The 23,645-nt window shown below is 38.7% G+C and overlaps 1 protein-coding gene across 2 annotated transcripts in view; it reads left to right on the forward strand.

Moving 5' to 3' along the window:
• Positions 1 to 23,645, forward strand: part of PTPRO (protein tyrosine phosphatase receptor type O) — a 203,180-nt gene that overhangs the window by 170,024 nt on the left and 9,511 nt on the right. For both annotated transcript variants that reach the window (XM_033118746.1, XM_033118747.1), the window contains 7 exons: positions 4,546 to 4,581; positions 7,229 to 7,310; positions 16,505 to 16,595; positions 17,733 to 17,809; positions 18,443 to 18,577; positions 18,807 to 18,929; positions 20,542 to 20,696. In XM_033118746.1, coding sequence (XP_032974637.1) covers positions 4,546 to 4,581; positions 7,229 to 7,310; positions 16,505 to 16,595; positions 17,733 to 17,809; positions 18,443 to 18,577; positions 18,807 to 18,929; positions 20,542 to 20,696 — 699 coding nt within the window. The remainder of the gene's footprint in view (positions 1 to 4,545; positions 4,582 to 7,228; positions 7,311 to 16,504; positions 16,596 to 17,732; positions 17,810 to 18,442; positions 18,578 to 18,806; positions 18,930 to 20,541; positions 20,697 to 23,645) is intronic.

Genomic DNA, 23,645 nt, shown 5'->3' on the forward strand with positions numbered 1-23,645 from the left:
AAAAAAGAAAAGAAAAAAAAGTAGTGGTTTCCCAGAGAACTGACGAAAAAAATACTGTCCTTAAGTATTAGTCCATGGTGTTTAGGTACTAAATTATGTATAAACAGATCCAGAAATGTGGGCAACTTGAAAAGGACTCAGAAAACAATTCATGGATTGGAAAAAATGGCCCATGGGGCAGAAGAGGGAAAGATGAAAAGCTATCTGAAGAGTTATTTATCCAAAAAGACAACTGATCAAATGTCCTTCAGCTCCTCTGAGGACAGAATAAATACAGTGGGCAAAGTTTAGGACTTGAGGTTGCAATGGAAGAAATATAAAAAAGGATTTCCTCACAATCGAGATTGTTATTACTAGACATTGTATTTTATTTTAAAAAGAGAGACTAGAGGAAAACTTTTGAAACATGGTGGACACCAATGTGTAAATAATACAGTCAGAGGAGTGTACTGGGTGATGAGGACCCATTCAATGTTGTTTCAAGTTTGTTTTCAATAACAGTTTTCAGTATAGGGCTTCACCATCATCAACACAATATTTTAAATATTTAACATCAGATGGTTTTCAGGTATGAGAAATGCTCACAAATTCCATTTTGTCCTTCAAAATATAAATTTTTTTTAACTCAGCGTTGGATCATCCTCCAATATTCTAACTGTCATTAGAATACTTGTAACAAATACCCATAAGGTATCCTCCCCAAATTTCAACAAAAGAAAAAAAGATGCATATAATATTATACTCATTTCGCTGCTTAATTCTCTGACTTTCTCATTTTCCACCATTTAGTTTAAGCTTCTATCAGGTAGGCCTGTGCTTATTTGCATGTCTTTTTTAATAGGTCCCTCTGATGAACACGAGATCCAGTTTCAACAACCCCTTCAAGGTCCACTATTTATAGTATTAATCAAATAACATGAGACCCAAGTTAGAGGTAAACAACAAACAAACAAACGAAAAAAACCTATGGTAGTTTTTAGAACAGTCCTGAAACTGTAAATGATTATCTCCAGGTGAGAAAAAAAGGCAAAACAGAGCCCCATGCTTTCTGTCCCTTTCAGTAAACCACACATATCCACCAATGAAAACATACAGAACATAATCTATGTTTTCAGCACTAGGTTTGTGCCATGACAGATATAAAAGTACAATTCATGGTCTCTCTCCTTCAAGTTCAGCTCAGTACTCACAAAGCCACTTGGATTTCCTATTTGCTACTTTTTATCGAATAACTCGGGGATATTTTCCCTCCATTTGCAAAATAATCATTTTTAACCCTCCTTTAGATGTGTTTGTCTTTATATTTCACCGACCCTGTTGACAACCGCCACAAATAACAGAGACACCCACCCACCTCCTTCCTAACACACTGCCCAGCTTCTCTAAACTGTCAACTTCTTGGAAAGATAGGCTCCTGTTGATTTTCTAAAATCCTCCTGATGCCTTTAGTGGTTCATGGGGAAATCAAGAGACTTTCCCTTTTGTTGTTGCTTGAATCTTCTCCTGGGGTGGTAGCAGAATCGGTGTAGAGCACTAGTGCTCAACTGGCTTAGTCTATGACTGTATTCTGCCAGGATTTCTGACTTTAATCATCTCAGATTGTGTATCCTGTTCAAGGAAAACCATCTTATTTGGACTAGCTCTATCTAGATTCAGTGTCACTACTCTCTTCCTTCTCACGAGCATAATCACCCTCATGTTGTACTCAAGTATTCATCTGCCTGTTTTAAATCCTCGGCAGCTGACATTTTAAGCATGAAGCAACACTTAGTTTAAAATGCTCAACTTTACTCATGGTTATTGCACATTCTATTCGGAGAATGACATAACTCTAAAGACCCTTTTAAAGATTTGGGGATAATTTCCATTTAGCTCATGAGAAAATAAGTAGGGCTTACAAAATTGGGGACATCTAGAGTTTTTGGGGGGAGGGGACAGTGCTTTTTGTTCGTTTGTTTTAACCATCATAAGTCCCATGTCTCGGCCATTGCTTCATATTCTTCTTTGCAATGAATTCCAACCTGGCTGGCTTTCTAAGAGTGTCATAACCCTGAAGAACTTACGAAGAATGCATCTTTACTTCTTGAAGCCATTTGGGTTTTGAACCTTACCTAACATAAGTGAAAGGGAAAAATTAAAAAGGAGTGCATGATAATATATCCATATATAATGTATGTCTGATGTATGTTATTTATCAGTTATTCAGAAAAGCTTTTGTAATGACAACATGATACCCTAAATATCACCCAAAATATTCCCTGTCACATGCACACACATACATTAGCTCTTTTCATAATGTGCTGAAGCTAAAAGTGTTAGCAAAGCCTTAACTTACATGTTTAACAGTGAATTTTCCCGATTTTAGTTTTAGAATTAGCACAGCAATTGAAAATGTAGGAAATTCTATCAGTATTCCTGTGGAGTCTCATAATTCAGCCCTGTCATGGCCCACAGCCTTAGGATACAGGAACCTTTCGGGATCTATAGGAATTCAGCAAAATGTCATCAGAACAATGAAAGTTGTACACAAATTATGAAGACATACATTTATGATGATAAATACATGACAATAAGTCATATAAAATGTGTGGTAACACTTTATATTGTATTTAAAGTTCATTCAATTAATGAATGAGATTGAAAGAAAAAAAAGTGCATCTCCTCCGTAAATCAGATTTCTACACAGCTGTTGAATAGTAGCAGCTTAAGATTTCAGCACTGAATTTATTCTTTGTCACCCTCCCACATACATTCGTTTCTTCCCAGTTTCCCTTAAAGTCTGTTTTAGATAGGAAATGTTTCTTTTTTTCTCTTTTTAATTCACTCTCAATCTCAAAACATGTTGGCAGCCTACTGACTTTACCAAAAACTGTTATCTATGCTAACATTCTGCTTTCATAAAGCACTGAGGTAACTGACTCCTGCCACACGAAGTAAATGTGGGATTCCAAAAGTTAACTAAATTGTCATTGCAAGAGCTGAGTAAAAATTATTCAAGAGGCATATCTTTAAGTTCCCAAATGTTTATATGATACAGCTCTGTCCAATATCACAGTGTTGTGTTTTGGTTTGTTTGGAGGGGATGAGGGAGAGGCAAAGTAAAAACTGGCATATCTACTCCCTCTAATTCCCTAGTATGGAAGACAATGAGAGGATGAGGGAGAATAAAATAGGACAGAAACTACTGAATGGATTGTCTTCACTCAGAATTGGGAAGATATAAAAACTACCTGAAATCGGAAAGATGAAAACCAGAAACACGACTTGCCTTTATGGATAGTATTTCCCTACATTTTCTATCCTGCATTACTTCCTTTCCAGCCACAAGTCCCATTTCCCCAGTGGGACCTCACAAGCCCAAGTCTAGCATCAAATTCTTAACTGAATCATTAAGGAATCATGAGGGTAACATAGCAAACATTGAACTGTTTCAATTCAATTAAATAAGCATTTCTTGGCCACCCACTATGAGTTCTACTATCTGTGCTCAGCTCTAAGGGAAAAGAACGGTCTTGCAGGGAGCGCGTGTGCACCTGACAGTCAGACAACCTGAGAAATACTCCACAAGTGCTATGAAAGCACAGAGGAAGTAGTGCTTCATTCTGCTAAAGGCTTTCTGGAACTTGAGGTATCCAAAACACTCATAATTTGTATTATAAATAGTTTGGCACATGAGAGTACCCAAATCACAACCAATTATTTACTATAGATTGTTTATTGTTTATATTTCCATCCATACTTAAATATCTTTGAAAATTACTTATAAAATTGTCACTCGCACACAATCATGTATCAATATGTGTTATTTATATAAGACAATACAACAATAAAGTGTTTCAGCAGATACTGCCTTAACATTAGCTAGCTTTCTTTACTTGTTGGTTGAAAACAATTACCCTAAATACCCCCTTAAATTAACTCAAGCAGACCTTAGCATTACATGTATTTGTGCTTACAAACTAATAATGAATTAAGAACAAGCATGTAGTAGGTCCAGTTGTTCAAATCGCTTAAAACTATTTCAAAATTGAGTAAGAACAATGCCATAGTAGAATTACGTAAGATACAAGCAACATTGATAGCACAAATTCACATGCCCAACAAAAACGTCCAAAAGAGTCAATTGAATCTTTACGAGACCAATATATCCAACCTCCCACCATTATTTCTCACTTTTATCCCCATTTTTTACTTCTTGCCTGTAGACACTGAAGTATTCACACAGTAGATGCTTCTATGTATTTACAAAATGTGTTAGCAACTTAATCACTAGTAGCAGGAAATTATGTTTTCAGAATTCAGTTTTTGGTAAACATTAAATATAAAGGAAAGATATGTTCCTGCAATCTAATAGAGTTTAAAAAATGAATCTGAAATTATCATTTTCTTATTTAAGGAAAAGTAAACAAACTTGAGACATGCTTAATGAAAATTAAATAAAATTGAGGTGTCTGTTGTAATTATTTAAAACTCTTCAACTTTAATCTATATGTAATCAATTCTTTTGCCCTGATAAATTTATCTTTTTTTTTTTTTGATTCTCAGGAGTAAAAATGGTTTAAAGAAGAGAAAACTGACTAAGTAAGTTTTTTTTTTATTATTGAGCTATAATTGATATTTACCATTGTGTCAGTTTTAAGGCATACAATGTGTTGACTTGATACATTTACATATTGCAATATGATTAACACCAAGCATTAGCTAACACCTCCATCATGTCACATAATTATCATTTTATTTTTGTGGTGAGCACATTTAAGAGCTAGTCTCTTAGCAACTTTGAAGTATATAAATACAGTAAGTTTTTCTTACTATTTCATTGTAAAATATTGTGTTTAAAAATGTTCTCCATAATGATCTTACCTTTCCAAATCAAAAAGATTGCTTGTATTTAAATAGAAGGGATGCTTAAGAAAGAGGCAAATGCGTATTAAAAGAGTTAAGCTATTATGTGTTGGTGTGTTTACACACATGGATGGCAATGAGTACTAAGAAAGTGTATCACAGAAACGCGGAATAACAAAAATGATCACCATATGAAATCTGAGAAAAACTGTCTTGTTCAGAATTATAAAAGTCTTGAAGAAGGAAGTCTGTTATTCGAAACTACAAAAAAATCTAATTTTTAGTTACATCAAAATTGTATAAAAATTTTTGCCAATTTGTATTTCCAAGTTCTGTGCTTATTGCAAGGAAAGGCTTTTACTATATTAGATGTTATAATAAACACTTTGAGAAATGCTGTCTCAGGAAATCTTTATAGTAAATAGAAAAAGACAATTACTCTTGCTGTCCTGTGTTCTCACTTATCTACTGAACTGTTAAGTCATAAGAATTAAGATTCTGATGGGTGAAAATTAACTGTCAGTTGATTTCAAAAGTGTAATTATCACCACTAAGCATGTAGCTAAAATTCTACATATGAAGAGTGAACCATTCTTATAAATAGAGTTCATCCTTGATGCTTGCCTAGGATAGAATATTGGTGAATTAATATGAGGCAATTAGGGGTTCCACCTAGATCTATGGCACCTATACTAATGCGGGGGGGTGGAAATCAAGTACATAATACAAAAGAAAAGTTGATGCAAAAGAAAAGTTGATGTCTATTTATCATTGACAAATAGAAAATTATTATGACAGTTTTTGGTGTATGTGTATGGATAACAGAATAATATTTTTCCTAAATCTATTTCAAATCAGTACACATTCCACTGGCATATATCAAGTGATGTAGAGAGACCAGACCAGACTAAACGGAGAGAGTCACCTGGAAAAAGTGATTTGACAGGAACAGAAAAACTTTGTTGCCCAAAATTATTGGTTGGATTATTAAGTGAGGTAGAGAGATATAGACTACGGCAGGAAAAGGATTGGTTGTGGGGGCGAAAAAGGGGATACTCTATCGGGGCTTGTTCCTCCCAAGACCCAGGCAGAGAGAAAAAAGAAAAGCAGGATGTGGACAAAATTTGGGTGGGGTGTAGTGTGGTGGAAACTGGCCACAAGCCAAAACCTCATGTCAAACAGCTTCCTCATTCCCTCCTCTCATTTTCTTTCTAATCCTGCCTCCTTCTCTAAAAGCCATTTTCTGAGGAGCTTACCCCCTTCCCCAACCTTTCCATTTACCTTCTCTTTCCCCCTTCCCCTCTAAATCTTTGTCCTACTGATCTCTGCTCCCTTGCAGCTTGCTTTTTCTCCTTCTTACCGTTCTCCTTCTCTCCCTGACATTCATACTTTTATTTCCTGGTTCTTCCTCTGTCTCCCTTTTTTCTCTTCTTTCTGCTTTTGCTTTTTTCTAGCCTATAAATATTTTCTTGTTTGCTTTCCCTATGGATGCTCCCATTTTCCTGCTATTGAGATGAAAACTAGAATTATTAAATCTGGCTTTAAGGTCAATGCACTGGTCAAAGACAGCACCCAGTGAGTGCAGTTTTCATGGAGTTCATTCCAGGACAGGAGTCCCACATTTAGCCAATTTTTGGAAGGATGGCAAGTTTGAAGTGAGAAAGCTTTTAACCAGGAATCATCTTCCCTGCGTTCTGGCCATGGTTCTACGGCTCGGTAGCCAAGTGATCTTGGACTACTCACCTGACTCTCTTAGCCTTGGCTCTCTTGTCTGGAGCATGACATTATGTTGGCCACGTGGACCCCAACCATCAATGCAGCAAGATGACATATGCAAATATTTGTGATCTATAGTGTGTTTCTTCTGTCTCAAGGAAGTTTAATATACAGAGGGTGCCAAAAGATGTACACACATTTTAAGAAAGGAAAAAACGGTATTCAAATTGTTATACTCAATATATACCGATGACAAAAGATGAACACAAATCATGTTTGACTTCTGCAATTATAAGAGGTGCTTAAAGAGGTTACCATCAGCGTAATTTTAATACAGTTTTTCAAATTGTATACATTTTATTGGCACCCTCTCTATATGGCTCTTTTAAATTACAATATATTAAGGATTGGTAACTTTAACCAAAAAGAAAGAAAGAGAGAAAGAAAGAGAAAAGAAAGGAAGGAAGGAAGGAAGGAAGGAAGGAAGGAAGGAAGGAAGGAAGGAAGGAAGGAAGGAAGGAAGGAAGGAAAGAAAAAAAAATGCTAACCTTTAAGAAGTGAAACTTCTATTCTCTCTGAGAAAATTGTTCATGTTTGAGAAATTAAACAAGATATAATACTTACCAACAGAATTTTTTAAACACGCATTTCTTTGTGTTCAACAAAGCCCAGTTCAACTGGATGACTTTGACGCCTACATCAAGGATATGGCCAAAGATTCTGACTATAAATTTTCTCTTCAATTCGAGGTGAGTAAATAAGTAGTTTCTGCCTTCCGGTAGATAGGGCATAGAAATTGGCAGGTTCATATCGGCGTCATTTCCCTGCTCTTTGGACAGTGCTTGTGCTGTGGATGCATAATGAGCAGTTTGGTAACTGGGTTCAGGGGTGTCTAATCTGCTGGTACAGAGATAGGATGTCAACCCTTAGTTAGGTCAGGGCCTGGGTGGCACCAATGAAGGAAAGGAGATGCAGGGACTGGGGTGAACAAACGTAGTTATAGGAGAAGCCATTGCTGAAAACCAAGGCGATCAAGTGTGCAGGGGAAAGCAAGCTGCGGATTGAAATCTAAAACAGAATTTTACTTTCAGGGGATTTTTAGTGTGTTTTTCACGCCACTTAGGCTACAGCAAGGGTGGGTGAAATGGACTGCTTTATCTTCTGGGTATATAAGAGTCTGAGGTAGGGCTCTTATAGCTATAGGACTCTCAGCATTCTACTTAATATTTCTTTGTGAGGTTTTGTTTTCTTAGAGAAATTTGGGAAAGAGAGTTACATATGGTTTGTGTAGAAGAAAATAATTGGCAACTCCTGCTTTTTCTGAAGCACACATATTTGTTTGAGTCCAAGACCATGTGTCAGAGTAGATGGCAATGGGTAAATGTAGGATCTCAGCAGTATGAGGACTACAATTGGTCCTAGGTTTCCATCGCGCATATTTCACAGCACATAACAGAGTGTGGATGGCTTCACATTCTTCAGGTTTCTATATAGCGGCTTGTGATTCAGGGAAACCAGGGAAAAGGGACAGATAAAGTGATTTTTTTCTAAATATTTGGGAATTTTTTAAAAAAACCTCAAAGTCACTCTTTCCTCTGAAACACCAGGTTGTACTGGTTGGTGCAGAAGTAATGCAGTTATTGCAATTTTTTTTAACCTTTTAAACCACAATTATTTTTGTACCAACCTAATAGAATGTAACTGCTTTCTCCTCATTATTCACATTCATTTCTTCTTTCTGCCCATCAGCCAAGGAAAGCTTTGGTCTGTAACAAACAGCAGGAATCCTGGTGTGGAAATTCTAACAGGGAACTTAAGGATGAGAAGAACCTTATACATATCAAACACAAAGCCCCTAACAACTACCTGTGTCTTGAGAAATTCCACATAGAGCCTTGCTCAGTTACCCATTGCAGGCAGGTACATAAGGAATTATAGATGCTGCACCAAATGCTTTATCTGAAAGAATAGAAATTTGACTTGAATTGGAGATCTATGATGAAGACTGCATTTCAGAAAAGTATATAAATGAAAGGAGAAAACTAAGCCAAAACTCAGGAAAAAAATATTTAGATCATTCTGATGATGGTGATGAAAATTGTGATGTTGGTACACATTCAACCTCACTGAAGCCACAGACTCTTCTTAATTGTTACAGGATTACATGACCTTGGTGGCACAACTAGATCACTGCCCTGGCTGGGAGGATTGGGAGTACTGCCCAGTGTATGCCATGAAACCCCAGTGTAACTATTTCTTGTGCTTCTAAATCGCATCATTATGTATTTTTTTAAAATGCAATGAGTTATTTTCTGGTAAGAAAAAAATGAAAAAGATATATGTCATATAATCTAAGGAAGGGATGAGTAGCTAAACCAGGAAGCGGGTAGGGCAGCAGCTCCATCACGAGAATGACTGGACCCAGGGCCACGACCCTTGCAGAAACCCCCTCTTTTTAGTTCTCATTTCTGCTTCTTACTCTGTCTTGGCCTCTCTTTCTTTCTCTACAAACCAACCTCTTTCTCATAGTAGAAAACATGACCACCACCAATCCCAGAGTGTCACATCCTGCAGTTGCTCTCGTTCTTTTTCATAGTTTGAAAAATCACAGGGGAGGGTTCTGATTGGCTGGCCTAGGCCATGATGTCCACTCAAACTCAATTTTCAAAGAGAGAACACTGGGAGAACCAAACAATAAGTGATTAGATCGTAGCTGCAGATGCTTCAAAAATGCGAAAAGTAGAGTCACAAATTTTATTTGCTAAATGCTCAGTTTATAATATGCTGAGAGCTTTTATACATTCAATGTATAAATGAACACACCTAGGCTTATTTCATAGGATTTATAAAGGAGGTAGGAATGTACTATACTAGGACTCCAAAAACCTGGGTCCTCACTACCATTCTGTTACTAATTAAAATTGAAAAAAAAAAAATCACAATTTCTCATCACCTCAGTTTGCTCATCTATATAGTTTGAACTAAATCAGTAGTTTGTAACTGGGCCAGTACCAGGCAGTTCCCTAGGAGGGGTTTGGAGAGATGTGGGAGTGTTTGGGGTTGTCATAATGACTTGGGAGTCAGCTACTAGGGTATTTAATGGGGACAGTGACAGGGATGTTAAATGTTCTGCAATAAATGGGACAGTCCCACACAACAAAGAATTGTCCCAAGCCAACAGTATTCCATTGAGAAACAGTGGACTAACTATGGGACAAGGTTACACCCACGCTTTATAACTCATGTGTGTTAGTCAGGATTCTCCAGAGACACAGAATAAGAAATAATAGATACCCTGTTTCCCTGAAAATAAAACCTAGCCGGACCATCAGCTCTAATGCGTCATTTGGAGCAAAAATTAAAGTAAGATTCAGTATTATATTATATTGTATTATATTATATTATATTAAAGACCCGGTCTTACATAAGACCAGGTCTTATATTATAGCAAAATAGACCTGGTCTTATATTAATTTTTTGCTCCAAAATACTCATTAGAGCTGATGGTCTGGCTAGGTCTTATTTTCAGGGAAACACGGTAGATAGATAGATAGATAGATAGATAGATAGATAGATAGATAGATAGATAGATAGATGATAGATAGATAGATAGATAGACAGATAGATAGATGATAATTGGATTTAGAGAGAAATGGAGAGATTTATTTTAAGGAACTGGGTCACATGACTGTAGGAGATGGCAAGTGTGAAATCTGCAGGGCAGGCTGAGGACCCAGGTAAGACTTGATGTTGCTGCTCAAGTCTGAAGGCAGTCTGGAAGCAGAATTCCTTCAGTCTTTTCTCTTAAGGCCTTCAACGGACTGGATGGGGCCCACTGACATTATGGAGGGTAATCTCCTTTCTCAAAATCTAATGATTCTAAAATGTTAATTGCTTCTAAAAAAATACCTACAGGTAACATCAAGACTTGATGTTTGACCAAGCAACTTGGCACTATAGCCTAGCCAAGTTGACACCTAAAGTTAACCATCACATCATGATTTGAATAAGTGTTTAATATATTTATTTTATGGAGCTTTTTTTCATATATCTTTGTTCTTAGAACAATATTGGTCATAGGTGATTTGTGAACCATTGATGTAGTTCAGCCTACCATTGTATGTAATTTATTTGGCGCCAAGTCCTGATATTACATTCTTGTTGGGTTAAGAAAATACCAATTACTCTCCGGAAGTCTGTTTTATTTAAATCACAAGCTCAGATTGTTTATTTAGGACTAACATTTGCTCCAGCAGTGACCCACTGGTCTGACTCATTTCCTTTTTCACTTGACACGTCCCCAGATATTGTCAATCCCTAGCCCTGCCCGCCCCCACATCCTCAGGTTCAGTGTCAGGGTATCCTCCTCTGTTTTCAAAGATGCATTGCGCATCTCTGATACCTGATTTCAGGGTGTATGTCAGACCTTTCACATGGCAGCCCTCAAATTTTCCTGAAATTCATAATTAATTGAGGCTTAAGAAAAAAAAACTATTTCTTGCTGTAATGGGAATCCAACAGAGTGTTAGTTAAGATGGCTGAATCAGCTGGTCTAGCTAAATTCAGCAGATGAACAGTTATTTGTTCTGTTTATATTAATGCTTAATACTTATATTCATTTTGACATTGAAATATCACACCCATATTGAGAAATTACATCATTAATAAGCATTATGTAAATTCAAACTAATATCTGGATTTATATATATTACCAGTACAGCTCTAAGTCATACATGAAGCTATACAAGTTGCTAATTTGCATTCCCTGAATAAATTCCTCTTTCACTTTGCATCTGATTTTGCATCTACTAGAAAAACTGATTATGCTTCTCACAAAAATATACATCCTTTTTTAAGGAAGTTTGGACCCAGGGATTAGATTCAATTCCTCATTTCTTGTCACCTGTGGGAAAGGTTTTGAAGAGCCAGATTTTAGAGCTTGAAATTTGAGAGCCCATGACATACACTGTTCGTGCTGCCATTAATTTCTGTGCTTTGTGTTTGATCAGAAAGCTAGTGAAAGCCCTCACCATCTTTGTTGAGAAATATGTCTGCAAAGATGAAAACAAAACCACACTACTTGCCACATAGTTCACAAGAAGTGACCTCTGATTTCTGGTAATATCTCCCATTTGCAGCTGTTTTTACTTGTTTTTCAGTCCAGTTCACTGGAGACCTACCTGTAGTCCTTGTTGAAATAAGTCGTCTAGAACCCTCTCCACCAGTTCTCACATCAGGGGTCTTATGTTGTTCCCAGACCTGCGTTTTCTTCCCTCTCATTTCTAATTTCCTAGGTTTAGTCTCTGTTTCCAAGTGCCAGTACTAGTGATTGGTTCATTGATTGGAGTGTTGCCCCTAAATCTCATCCTAGAGCTATTCCTAAACTTTCTTGAGATTGACTTTCTTCTTAGCCATCTTTCATCACCTGCCCAAGACTGCCATCACTACTGCACCCCATTTTTCCATTACAGTACTTGTTAGGCTTGAATTGTGTTCCCCAAAAGTATGTTGACTCCCTAACCACTCGGTACCACAGAATGTGACCTTATTTGGAAATAAGCTCATTTGCAGATGTAATCAGTTAACGATGTGGTCATACTGAAGTAGGGTGGGCTCTTAATTCAATATGGCGGGTGTCCTTATGAAAAGGCAGCCATGTGAAGATAAAGAGACAAACAGGGAGACTGCCATATGATGACAAAGGGAGAGATTGGAGAGACACAGCTGCAAGTGTAGGAATACCAAAAATTTCCAACAAACCAAATAGGAAGAAGCTTGAAATAAGCAAGGAAGGATTCCCATATAGGTTAGAGGATGTATGTCCATGCTGACACATTAATTTTGAACTTCTAGCCTCAAGAAATGTGAGACAATACATTTCTGTTGTTTTAAGCCATCCAGTTTATGCTGCTTGGTTATGGCAGAATGGGAAAGTAATACAGCACCTCACTAAACACCTGCTTATAAATCCTTTCTTCTCCCTTAGTTTTTACCTGAAACATAACCGGACATTGCCCAATCCATTGGACTTTTACTTGCCACAGATGGAAACTTTTCTGTCAATGGCACTGATCACATTGTTTCTCCTCACTTGTTCTATAATCTAGTAATCTAGCTCATCTGACTGTAACGTCCAACCTATGTCAAAACAAACATCGAGCGCTTGTCACTTCCTGACATTGAAGCTAGAATACAGTGTGTGCTCTTCTCAGAAGGTGATGGCACATGCTATGGACTGACGGTGTGCCCCCAAATGCATATGTTGAAGTCCCAGCTCCAAGCGTGATGGTATTTGGGGGTGGGGCCTTTGGGAAGCAGTTCGGTTTAGACAAGGTAATGAGAATGGGGCCCTCATCCTGGGATTAGTGCCCTTATACGAAGAGCCACCAGTGAGCATGCTCTCTCCTCCCCGTCCCCTCCACCAGCAGCACAGAAAGGTCATGTGAGTACACAGCAAGATGGTGGCCATCTACAGGCCAAGAGGAGCCTTAGAATGAAACCTTGCCAGCAACTTGTTCTTGGACTTCTCAACCTGCACAACTATGAGATATAAATTTCTGTTGTTTGAGCCACTCAGTGTATGGGACTTTGTTATGGCAGCCCTAGCATATTAGTGCAGCATATGTTTGTGCTTTGCTTTTCAAGATCTTCATGCTTCAAACATAGCCACATGACATAGACTGCCAGTGGACCTTGGTATTATTTTCCTAGGGCTGCCACAACAAATTACCACAATCTTGGTGACTTTAAACAACAAGAGGTTTATTCTCTCACAATTTTAGAGGCCAGAAGTCCCAAATTAAAGTGTTAGCTGGGCCATGCTCCCTCCAAAGTCTCTAGGAAAGGCTCCTGCTTTGCCTCTTCCAATTCTGGTGATTTCAGGCATTCTTTGGCCTGCAGCTGTATATCTCAGATCTACTCGTATGCCTCTATCTTAAATGACTCCTTCCTCTTCTATCTTTTATAAGAACACTTGTTATTAGATTTAGGACCTACATGGATAACACAAAATGATCTCGTCTCGTAATCCTTAACTTAATTATATCTGAAAAAACCCTTTTTCCAAATAAGGCCACAGTCACAGGTTCTGGGCATTAGGATGTGGACATATCTTTTGGGGGACCACCATTCTTATGGATGACTATGTGGCCTAGAAAAATAACATGATGATAAATTATATTAGAAACAAAACTGGCAAAAGAAAATTAAAAAACGATTTATGTTGGTTTCAGGCCATTCCCTCATATTTTGACTCTCTGAAGATTTAAGCCTCTGGAGATTCCATATGGTTGGAAAGAAAATAACTGCAAAGCTACTGAACTGGAAACTTTGAATTCGATTTTCCACTTAGTGACAGACTGAATTACGAAAGATTGCAAGGCATTTTGTATATACATGCAGTTCCTGCTTTGCTGCAATTCTGTTTTGGCAATTTGCATTTACAGTGTTCAGCCAATTAAATCCCTCTTATCAATTTAGGGCTTTTACAGCAGGGATGCAACACACAATTAAAGTTCTATCAGCTAGCCAGTTTCCATATGTGCTCCAGCTCTCAGCCTCAATCTGTTTCCACCGTTTCTTTTTTTTCATATCTGAGGCCTTTTCCTGTGGCTTATCAGTCTGTCCTCAAAGCTGGGGACTTAGGGAGAGAGTTTTTGGTCTGTTAGTACAAATGGCAAAGGAAGGAGAAAATATGGAGCCAGGCAAAGCAAAGCAAACAAGGAAGCATAACAGAAACATTTCACAACTGTTATCAAATGTTGAGTTTAATCACTCCACTTGATACTCACTACACACCAGTGAAGTATGGAGACATTACCAACCCTATCTTACAAATAATTAAACTGATGTTAATGAGATTTGAACTGCTTTTCCAAGACCCTACAATTTATAGGTGGCACACCAAAATAAGTCAGATGTTGTGACACACTATCTATAAAGGCACTCTCTAAAAGAGGTAGATTTCCAAAATATTTTAAGCAATGGAAGCATCATTTAAATATGCTTATAGCTGCCAAAAGGGACTAACATAAAAATAACACCATTTGGTTCAAGTTGTTAAAACTAAGTTTCATTTCTTACAAGAACCATATAGTCAGTCTTTGAAAACCCTTTAAAATTGAAAAAAAAAAAAAAGTAATAAAGTAACAGCAGCACGTTTCTGTTTAAAGGCATTTGGTAAGCAAAGGTTTTGCCTAAGATGGAAAAACTTCTAATTTTGTGAATTGAGGATCAAGGTTTGCATAGTTTAGCCTTACAATTGGCTTCAATTTAGGCCAAAGAGCTTGAGATTTTGTGAGCTTGCAAAGCCAAGTGATGCAGAAGCAAAGGAAGAGTGCAATCTGAACAGTTTATGTCAGTTCATTCGTGTTCCCTGCAGGCTTGCATCTCCATGCCATTAAGCACACACACTGAGCTACCAAGGAGCTTCTATGTGGAAGTAGCAGAAGGCCCAGGAACTAGAGCTCTAAAGCATATGTTTTGCAAAGAGCCCTTGAATCAAAACACAAAGGGCATGAAAGAGATATCGCTGTTCAATCTCTCATAACACAGTCAAATGTCTCCAACTCTCTTTAAAAGTCTTTCAGACTCTCAAAAAGTCTTCCCCCTGAGAAATATTCCTTCAGCGAATGATTCGGTGAAGTCATAATGGGGAGGAATTACGAAGAGTAAAACTTGTTTGCAATATTAATATCCTATATAAGTAAAATTTACAAGTGGTTTCTCTACTGCCTCACTTAATAGTCTTATAGAAAAGTGCGTACTATATAGGTAATCCCACTTATAGGTGGTTCTAATGCTGTTTACTAATATTTCCCTCAAATGTGTCTGGGAATTTAACTAAAACTGTTGCATTTGTCGTGCACTATACAATTCCCGGGAACACCATTCACCTAGACCTCAGTGTGAAAAATGCCCTCAGGGAAATCCATGTGGCCTGACTTCAACCCCTTTTTTCCTGTTATACACATGATAGAGCAGCTTAGAAACCCCCTTTTCTAGTAACGTAACCTTGGTGAAGTATGATGATTGTCTGTTTACATAAAAGTTTTCCTATCAGTGCATCTTCAGATGATAACACGCAGGCAGGCAGATATCTGGATGTTCTTATTTTCACTGAAGGGTTTGCCTACCCACTACTGATTCATCCTTATTTTTGAGGTTTCTTTGCCATATATTTAGTGACTGTCAATCCTATGTCTTGTTACATGGAAAATACTCCTACTTTGCTCCTCACTCTCTCTTCTACTACCTTCTCTAAGGCTCATCGCCTGAAAGAGAAAGACCTACCTTTCTTCATAGAATAGGAAATATTTATGCAAACTGCATAAATTTCAGTTATCCTATACCTCCAAAAATCTGAAACGGATTTCGGTTTTCCAACTTTACACACCCTGAATGTTATTACACAAATAGTGTTATATACCTTCTCCAAATGATTGCTAAGCTATCCAAGGGATTAATGTATTATATTGGTCAGCTATGACTGCAATAATTCTATATAAGAAACAACCTCAAAATCTCAGTGACCTACGACATTTATTTTTCTCACTTGTGGATCTGTGGGGTAGCAGGGACAGTTCTGCTTCAGGCCATGGGTCAGGTCATGGCCACCCCTGTGTCTCCTCATTTAGGGACTCGCAGCTTCTCTGCTCATGTTCTTTTCATGGCAGATGGCAGAAGCAGAAGAGGGCAAACTAAACCAAACAAGCATATTTAAAGCTTCTGATTGGACATGAGTTCCACCCAAGTTCATTGGCCAAAGCAAGTAGACAAGACTGGGGTGGAGAAGTACACTCTAACGCAAAAGGGAGCACTGCAACATCATATGACAAGGGGGTGGGGGGTTACAATTCTATTACAGTTAGAATAATCCAATGTGAACGATAATCCAGTCCACACCATATACAGAAATCTCAAATCTATTCTCTGTCATTTACAGGAGTTAAAATTGATTGGACTGGATATTCCACACTTTGCTGCAGACCTACCACTGAACCGATGTAAAAATCGTTACACAAACATCCTACCATGTAAGATGGTCACTAGTGCCAATCCTACTCATGTTTTTCAAAGGTTGAAAACTGTTATTGCAAATTAATCAATTTCACCAATCTCTGGCCAGACCCGTTGTGGTCTGGATCCTCAAGGCTATCTCTGTGATTGCATTGATTGTATTTGTTCTTTGATGGCATTAGATTTTATCATATAAAATCTATGTAATCTATGGAATCATATAAAATCTAAGGAAGATATAATTATTATGCTTTTAAATGAATTTTACATGAACAGGAAACACTGACCATTTGGCCCATTGGACATCAAAAAGTCTTAACTAAATTAGGGATAAGATAATTTGTGTCCTCATACAATATTTTCAGTTAATTCATTGACATCGGAAGGAGGCAAATGGAAAAGAGGTGTAATGCGTTAAAATGCCTCTACTTTCTAACTTCTGGAAAGTTCTGTTGTTGCTTAGCATTCTGTAATAAAAGCAATATTCAAAGAAAAAGTAATATAGATTAATAACAGGACAATTAAAATATATTTCAATATAGATTTAACTTTCTTCTCTGCTACACTCTAGGGGGAGCTGAGAAAGAGAGGAAAAGTAGAAAGACGGCAGCTGAAAAAGCTCTAGGAAGAGAACGTTTTCCTTAATAAGGTTTCTTGAGAAAATATTAATGATAATTAGTATATCATTATAACACCTTACATTTGTGCACATTTCAGAATTGAATTTTCTTACTTGAAGTCTATTTACAAAAAACTCATGCAACTCCATCTCCTCTTCTGGGTTTCCCAAAGGTAGTACATTCTCTAGATGTCCCTACGTAAGATGGAAATCATGTATTTAGGCTCCATTCCATAGCCTTCCATACAATCTACCAGAATTTTAGTTTCTATAAATATTTTGCACAATCTCCCCCAAAACATGGAGATAATACTTCCACGGACAGGAGAACGAGTGGGAAAAAAATAGTGATTGGGAGATATTTATATATTTGTTTAAGCAAGAAACTAAGATTGACGTATGGCTAAAATATGTAGCTAAAATAAACTTTATCTACTCTATCACTGACAATTTTACTTGATATTGAGAAGAGAGGATCAAGACAAGTCTTTCTTCCACTCTGATTTTTAATAACTTTTTTTCTTATTCTTTACAGATGACTTTAGTCGCGTAAGATTAATGTCCATGAATGAAGAGGAAGGAGCAGACTACATCAATGCCAACTACATCCCTGTTAGTAAAAACAAGAGCAATAAAAAATAAATTGGAAAACACGGACATTCACATTCCAGCCCAGGCAGAGGAAGACCATTTGAACGACAGGAATGTGTCAAAGGGTTAAAAAGAGAGCCATCCTCCTACTAAACAACCAGTTTTCATTATTCTATTTTAGAAGAAAGAATGGGGGAGGGAAAGAGAGCCCAGAGATTCGTTTTCGTACTTCTTGTAAAGGACTAGTGAAAGTGAAAGTAGATAATTATACTAAAGATCCTCTTTCTTGGATTTAAGGGTTTAAATATTGTCAGCAACCAAACTCAAAAGGTTTCACCTGAGCACCTGTGTTTTTAAAATACCAATAAAGATAGTGGTTGTTATCATAAAAACGAACAAACAAATTTAAAAAAACGGTGTGGGTGTGATTTTATAGGCTTCCCCAGAACTGTGCTTAAAATCACACAGACCTATATGGTTAGTTACTCTCATGGCCTTTTCCACCATCAGAGAAAAGGAAAATACATTACATAGGTTTGTGATCCTTTGCCAGGTTTATCATCAGTAAATTTTTAGTATTTTCTTATTTGTGTGGAACACCATTTGGTGTTGACAGTGGCTTCTTAAGTGAGAACTTTGTCACCTATCTTTCAGGGCTACAACTCACCCCAGGAATATATTGCCACACAGGGGCCACTGCCTGAAACCAGAAATGACTTTTGGAAGATGGTCCTACAACAGAAATCTCAGATTATTGTCATGCTCACTCAGTGCAATGAGAAAAGGAGGGTAAGTACGTAATGGGGTGGTCCCCACTTAGCAAAACCCGTATCAGACACTACCATGGATCAAGTGTGCACTGTACATCACAAACTATTCTCCTTCCTTCATTTTTCATCTTCATAATAATCATATACAGTTCTTCAGACGCAAGGACTTTTGTTTGCCCTAAGTGAGCACAGACTTCATGTCTTCCCTAGCCTGTGTGTTTGAAAATGTTGTCTTCCTTTCACCTCAGGTGAAATGTGACCATTACTGGCCATTCACAGAAGAACCCATAGCGTACGGAGACATCACTGTGGAAATGATCTCAGAGAAAGAGCAGGATGACTGGGCCTGTCGACATTTCCGGATCAACTATGTAAGTCATGAAGCACAAGTTCAGGTGCTGTTCTCATGCTCAGGGAACCCCCAGGTGTCAGGAGACCAACCCATCATCATACAAGATCATGAGCACTTCGGGCTTTGAAACACTGCTACCTTCAAGAGAAAAACCCACTTTCAATGTGCTTGTGTCCCATGTCATTGAGAACGGTGTGGATGAAATGGCTGGCCATGCAGGCCTGAGGAGATGCTAAAAATGACTACACTGTTCCATCTCAGATTAGTCCAGGGCATTAGAAGACACAGTGAATCATTTCTCATCAGGCCTGACTGAGGAGGAACAACACGCTCTCGTTACTTACACTAACCTTTCAATGACAACAATGTGAAAGGCTTGAGACATAAGAATGAAAAGCTGAATAGTGTTTTCTGGTAAGGTGTTTATACCGTAGTTACAAGCAACACCTGGTCCCAGAGTGCCCCCTTTTGGTCACAAACAGACAGAATCTAAATTTAAGTTCCTCCATAAAGGTTAAATTGCTAAAAGAAGATTGTGGTGTGCTAATGAATAAGTTTTTCTATTTGTTTCATTTTTTGTTTATATCTTTTTTTTATTCCCTCCATATTGATATGTGGAAACCTTTAGAATACAACAAGGTAAAATTACATAAATGAAGAAATTAGGGTAAGAGAAATTATGGAATGACTAAATAAGATGTAACGACAAGTTTTCTCATTTAACAAAAAGCAGAAAAATGACCATAACACACAATTTTTCATTTTCTACTACTTGAAACTTGGCAGAAACTGAGTAAGAAATGGAGACAAAAAACAACAATAACTCGTTTGTTCCCTTGACGTGTGAATGTCTTTCTATCCAGCTGACAGGGATCACCCTGCTACTAAGACTTCTGCCTAGCAGCTACAGAAAGACTAGTGACACTTTAAGTGTTTCCTGTTTTTGAACCATCTTGTGTAGTTTAGCTGGATATATTTTCAGATCAACTGTGCTCAAATGTGTGTACATACATACATCCTATAATGTTCGAGTCTTTGTGCGAAGCTGACCATCAGCCTTTGAAAAGAGTGATCATTTTCATGAACTTTTCTGGGCAACCAAAATGACTCCAGTATCAGTCACTGGTTAGCTGTGGACTGCCCTCAGCAGGAGAACACAACCTCTTAGGCAAGGCGGCTCACCTTGGTGGAAGACAACTATGGGGAGAAGGGGATAGCTATTTTCTTGCTGATAGCAGCTGGGAAAAGGGTGCAGCAGCCTGGCAAAGAGGACCCAAGGGAGCACCAACAGTACCTGCCACAGTATTTACTTCATTGGCCAAAGCTGGTGCAATTGCTAAATAGTGGAGCCAGGAAGCAAACCCTAATCTGCTTAAGCTCTTATCTCTACAGAGGCATGGGTTCACCTATTTATTTTACTATTTGAAGCTTTAGACGTTAGTTGTTGTTTTTTTCTTTCAGGTTCTGCTTTGTGCCAGACACAATGCTCAGAGCTGGAAAGGGAAGTATACAGACCAGGAATAAAATGTGTCTTTACCTTCTTACGCCATTAATGAGCTGCTGTGGAAGGCCTGGACCATCCTAACAGTGAACTGAGAGATTAATGCTTGTTTTGGCTTTTTCTCCTAAAGGCTGATGAGATGCAAGATGTGATGCATTTTAACTACACCGCATGGCCTGATCACGGTGTGCCTACAGCAAATGCTGCAGAAAGTATTCTACAGTTTGTACATGTGGTCCGACAGCAAGCTACTAAGAGCAAAGGCCCCATAGTCGTGCACTGCAGGTAAACTAACCAAATGCGTTGTCTGTTCAGCACCATGAGCTTTGTGTCCTAAAGGAAACAGCCCACCATTTCATAAACCCCTGATCAGATTCAATTCATAATTAAATGAATTATGACTTTTAAAAATGTATAATTAACTGATGTCTTCTAGATACTTAATTTACTTATAAGATGGCTATTGATATCCTACAGCCTATGAAATAGATATTATTATTATTTCCATTTTCAAATTGAAAAAAAAAAAACTGACGAGAGAGGTTAAGGGATTAACACAAATTCATGCTTGGATGTGGAGGAGTTGGGATTTCAAATCCAAGCACACCAGTCTCCATGGCCATGCCTTTAAGCACTATGTGATATTACCCTATCCTATCAACAACTCTGAGCGGCTTAAAACATGACCAAATATAAGGGCAAATTAAAGATAGGAGATCCAAGATAGAGAAGCAGATAAACACTGTGCCTGCATCCTTTCGTGAACACATTAAAATTACAACTAAATTATAGAACAATCAACCTGGAGAACCATCTGAAGTCTAGCCAAACAGAATTCCTATAACTAAAAGTATAAAGTAGATCGAGATTGGTAAGAGGGGTGGAGACGCGGAACAAGCCCCAAACTTCCCTGTGGCAGTTGAGAATCAGAAGAGAGGTCTCCACCACGGAGTTTCCCCCCAGAGGAGCGAGGGACCCAAACCCCCAACACCAGGTTCTCTAGCCTAGAGTACTGGCTGTGGGAGAGGAGCCCCCACAATATCTCACTGCAAAAAACTGAGGATTCTGACTGTGGGGTGTGACAGAAAGCTGTGAGAACTCAGATGTCCTCTAACATAGCCTGTGCACAGATTCACTTGCTCGCAGGCACTCACCTTGGGCTCCAGCGGAGGGGCGGTGACTCACGGGGCCTCAGAGACATACAGGGGGCAGACTGAGTTGTGTGGCTTCAGGAGGAGGATTCGAGGACCATCAGCATTTTCATGGTGTGGGGTCCTTCTCCTATGCAACCAGCAGGCAGCCGCCATCTTTCCTATGTTGAGCCCGCCCCCACAGGCCAAATCTGAATCTGATTGGTCTGGTGAGCTCAGCTGCTTTTCCCTGCTGACTTAGCTGAGACCCCACCCCAACAAACTCCCACACTGCCTGAGGTACTTTCAGTTCACGTAGCCAGCCACTCCTGCATTGCAGTCTTTACTGAAAAACTATCAGAGTCCACAGGCCACGGGGGGGCAACAACTCGCCTCAGTGTGCTGTCAGACTTTTGCTGAGTCATTCTAAGCTCAGTACCAGCACCAAACCAGAGTCTGTATTAACTTGGTAACCACAACTCTTCCCATTTCTAGTGACTCCCTGACACTCTGCCTTGCCCACTTGAGTACCTCATGAGGTTCTATCAGTGGCTGACCTTTAAGGGAGCCAGCAGGTGGCAGCAGACCTCCAGGTGTCATGGCTTTTTGCAGAGCTACTTCAGCCCTAGTATTGGTGGCAGCCATTCTTGGCTCACAGTGTGGCCTCTCCCATGTGCCTCCAGGGATAGCACAGGCAGCAAACAATCGCAGAGCACTTTGTAGCTTCCAGCAGTTAGCCTCAGGCTAGTCACACGCAGTGGCTGACCTGGGTCTGCACCAGAGAACTCTCAAGAGGCCCCAGAACCAACATACTTGGAGATTTGCTTCAGACCACGACAGAGAACTGCCCAGTTAGCCCCACAAGTGGCACACAAAAAGGGTGGTCTCAACAGGTACCAGAGCCCATTGGGGCAAATATCACTCAGTGGGATAAGCCTCTTGCACAGCAGCCCATAAGCTGTGTACATGACCAGACCCCACAGCCAGTCAGCCTGAGGGTCAGTCCCACCAACTGATGTGCCAATAGCAATCAAGGCTCAACTAGAACAGGAGAGCACATGCAACCACACAAGAAACACTCCTGGAACACCCGGAGCAGGTGTCCAGGAAGAATGTGCCACCGGGCCCAACAGGACACCTACTACATAAGGCACCCGGCCAAGACTGGGAGACAACATATCTACCTAATACATAGAAACAAACACACACAGGCAGCCAAAATGAAGAAACAAAGAAATGTACCCCAAATGAAAGAACAGGAGAAAAATACAGAAAAAGAACTAAACAAAGTGGAGACAAGCAACCTACCAGAAACAGAGTTCAAAACAATGGTTATAAGGATGCTCAAGGAACTTAGTGAGAATTTCAACAAAGAGATAGCAAGCATTAAAAACGGACATAGAAACCATAAAAAACAGAACCAGTCCTAAGTGAAGACTACAATAACTGAAAAGAAGAATGCACTAGCAGGAATCACCAGCAACCTAGATGAAGCAGAGGATCGAATCAGTGATTTGGAAGGCCAGGGAGCAGAAAAGACCCAACTGAAACAGCAAAAAGAAAAAAGAATCCAAAAAAAATGAGGAGAGTTTAAGAGACTTCTGGGACAACATCAAGTGTAACACATTCAATCAGGGGTTAAAAAAAAAGAAAAAGAAAGAGATTGAGAACCTATTTGAAGAAATAATGACTGAAAACTCTCCTAACATGGCAAAGGAAATAGACATACAAGTCCAGAAAGCATAGAGAGTCCCATACAGGATGAACCCAAACAGGCCCACACCTACACACATTATAATTAAAATGGCAAAGGTTAAAGACAAAGAGAATCCTAAAAGCAGCAAGAGAAAGGCAACTAATAACTTAAAAGTGAGCTCCCATAACATTGTCAACAGAAACTTTGCAGGCCAGAAGGGATTGGCACAAAATATTCAATGTGATGAATAGCAAGGAACTGCAACCAAGATTACTTGACCCAGCAAAGATATCATTTAGAATCTCAGGATAGATAAAGCGCTTCCCAGACAAGGAAAAGCTAAGGAGTTCACCACCACCAAACCAGTATTACAAGAAATGTTAGAGGTTCTTCTTTAAGATGGAAAAA

The sequence above is a fragment of the Rhinolophus ferrumequinum genome, chromosome 10 (assembly GCF_004115265.2).
Source record: "Rhinolophus ferrumequinum isolate MPI-CBG mRhiFer1 chromosome 10, mRhiFer1_v1.p, whole genome shotgun sequence".
NCBI lineage: Eukaryota > Metazoa > Chordata > Mammalia > Chiroptera > Rhinolophidae > Rhinolophus > Rhinolophus ferrumequinum.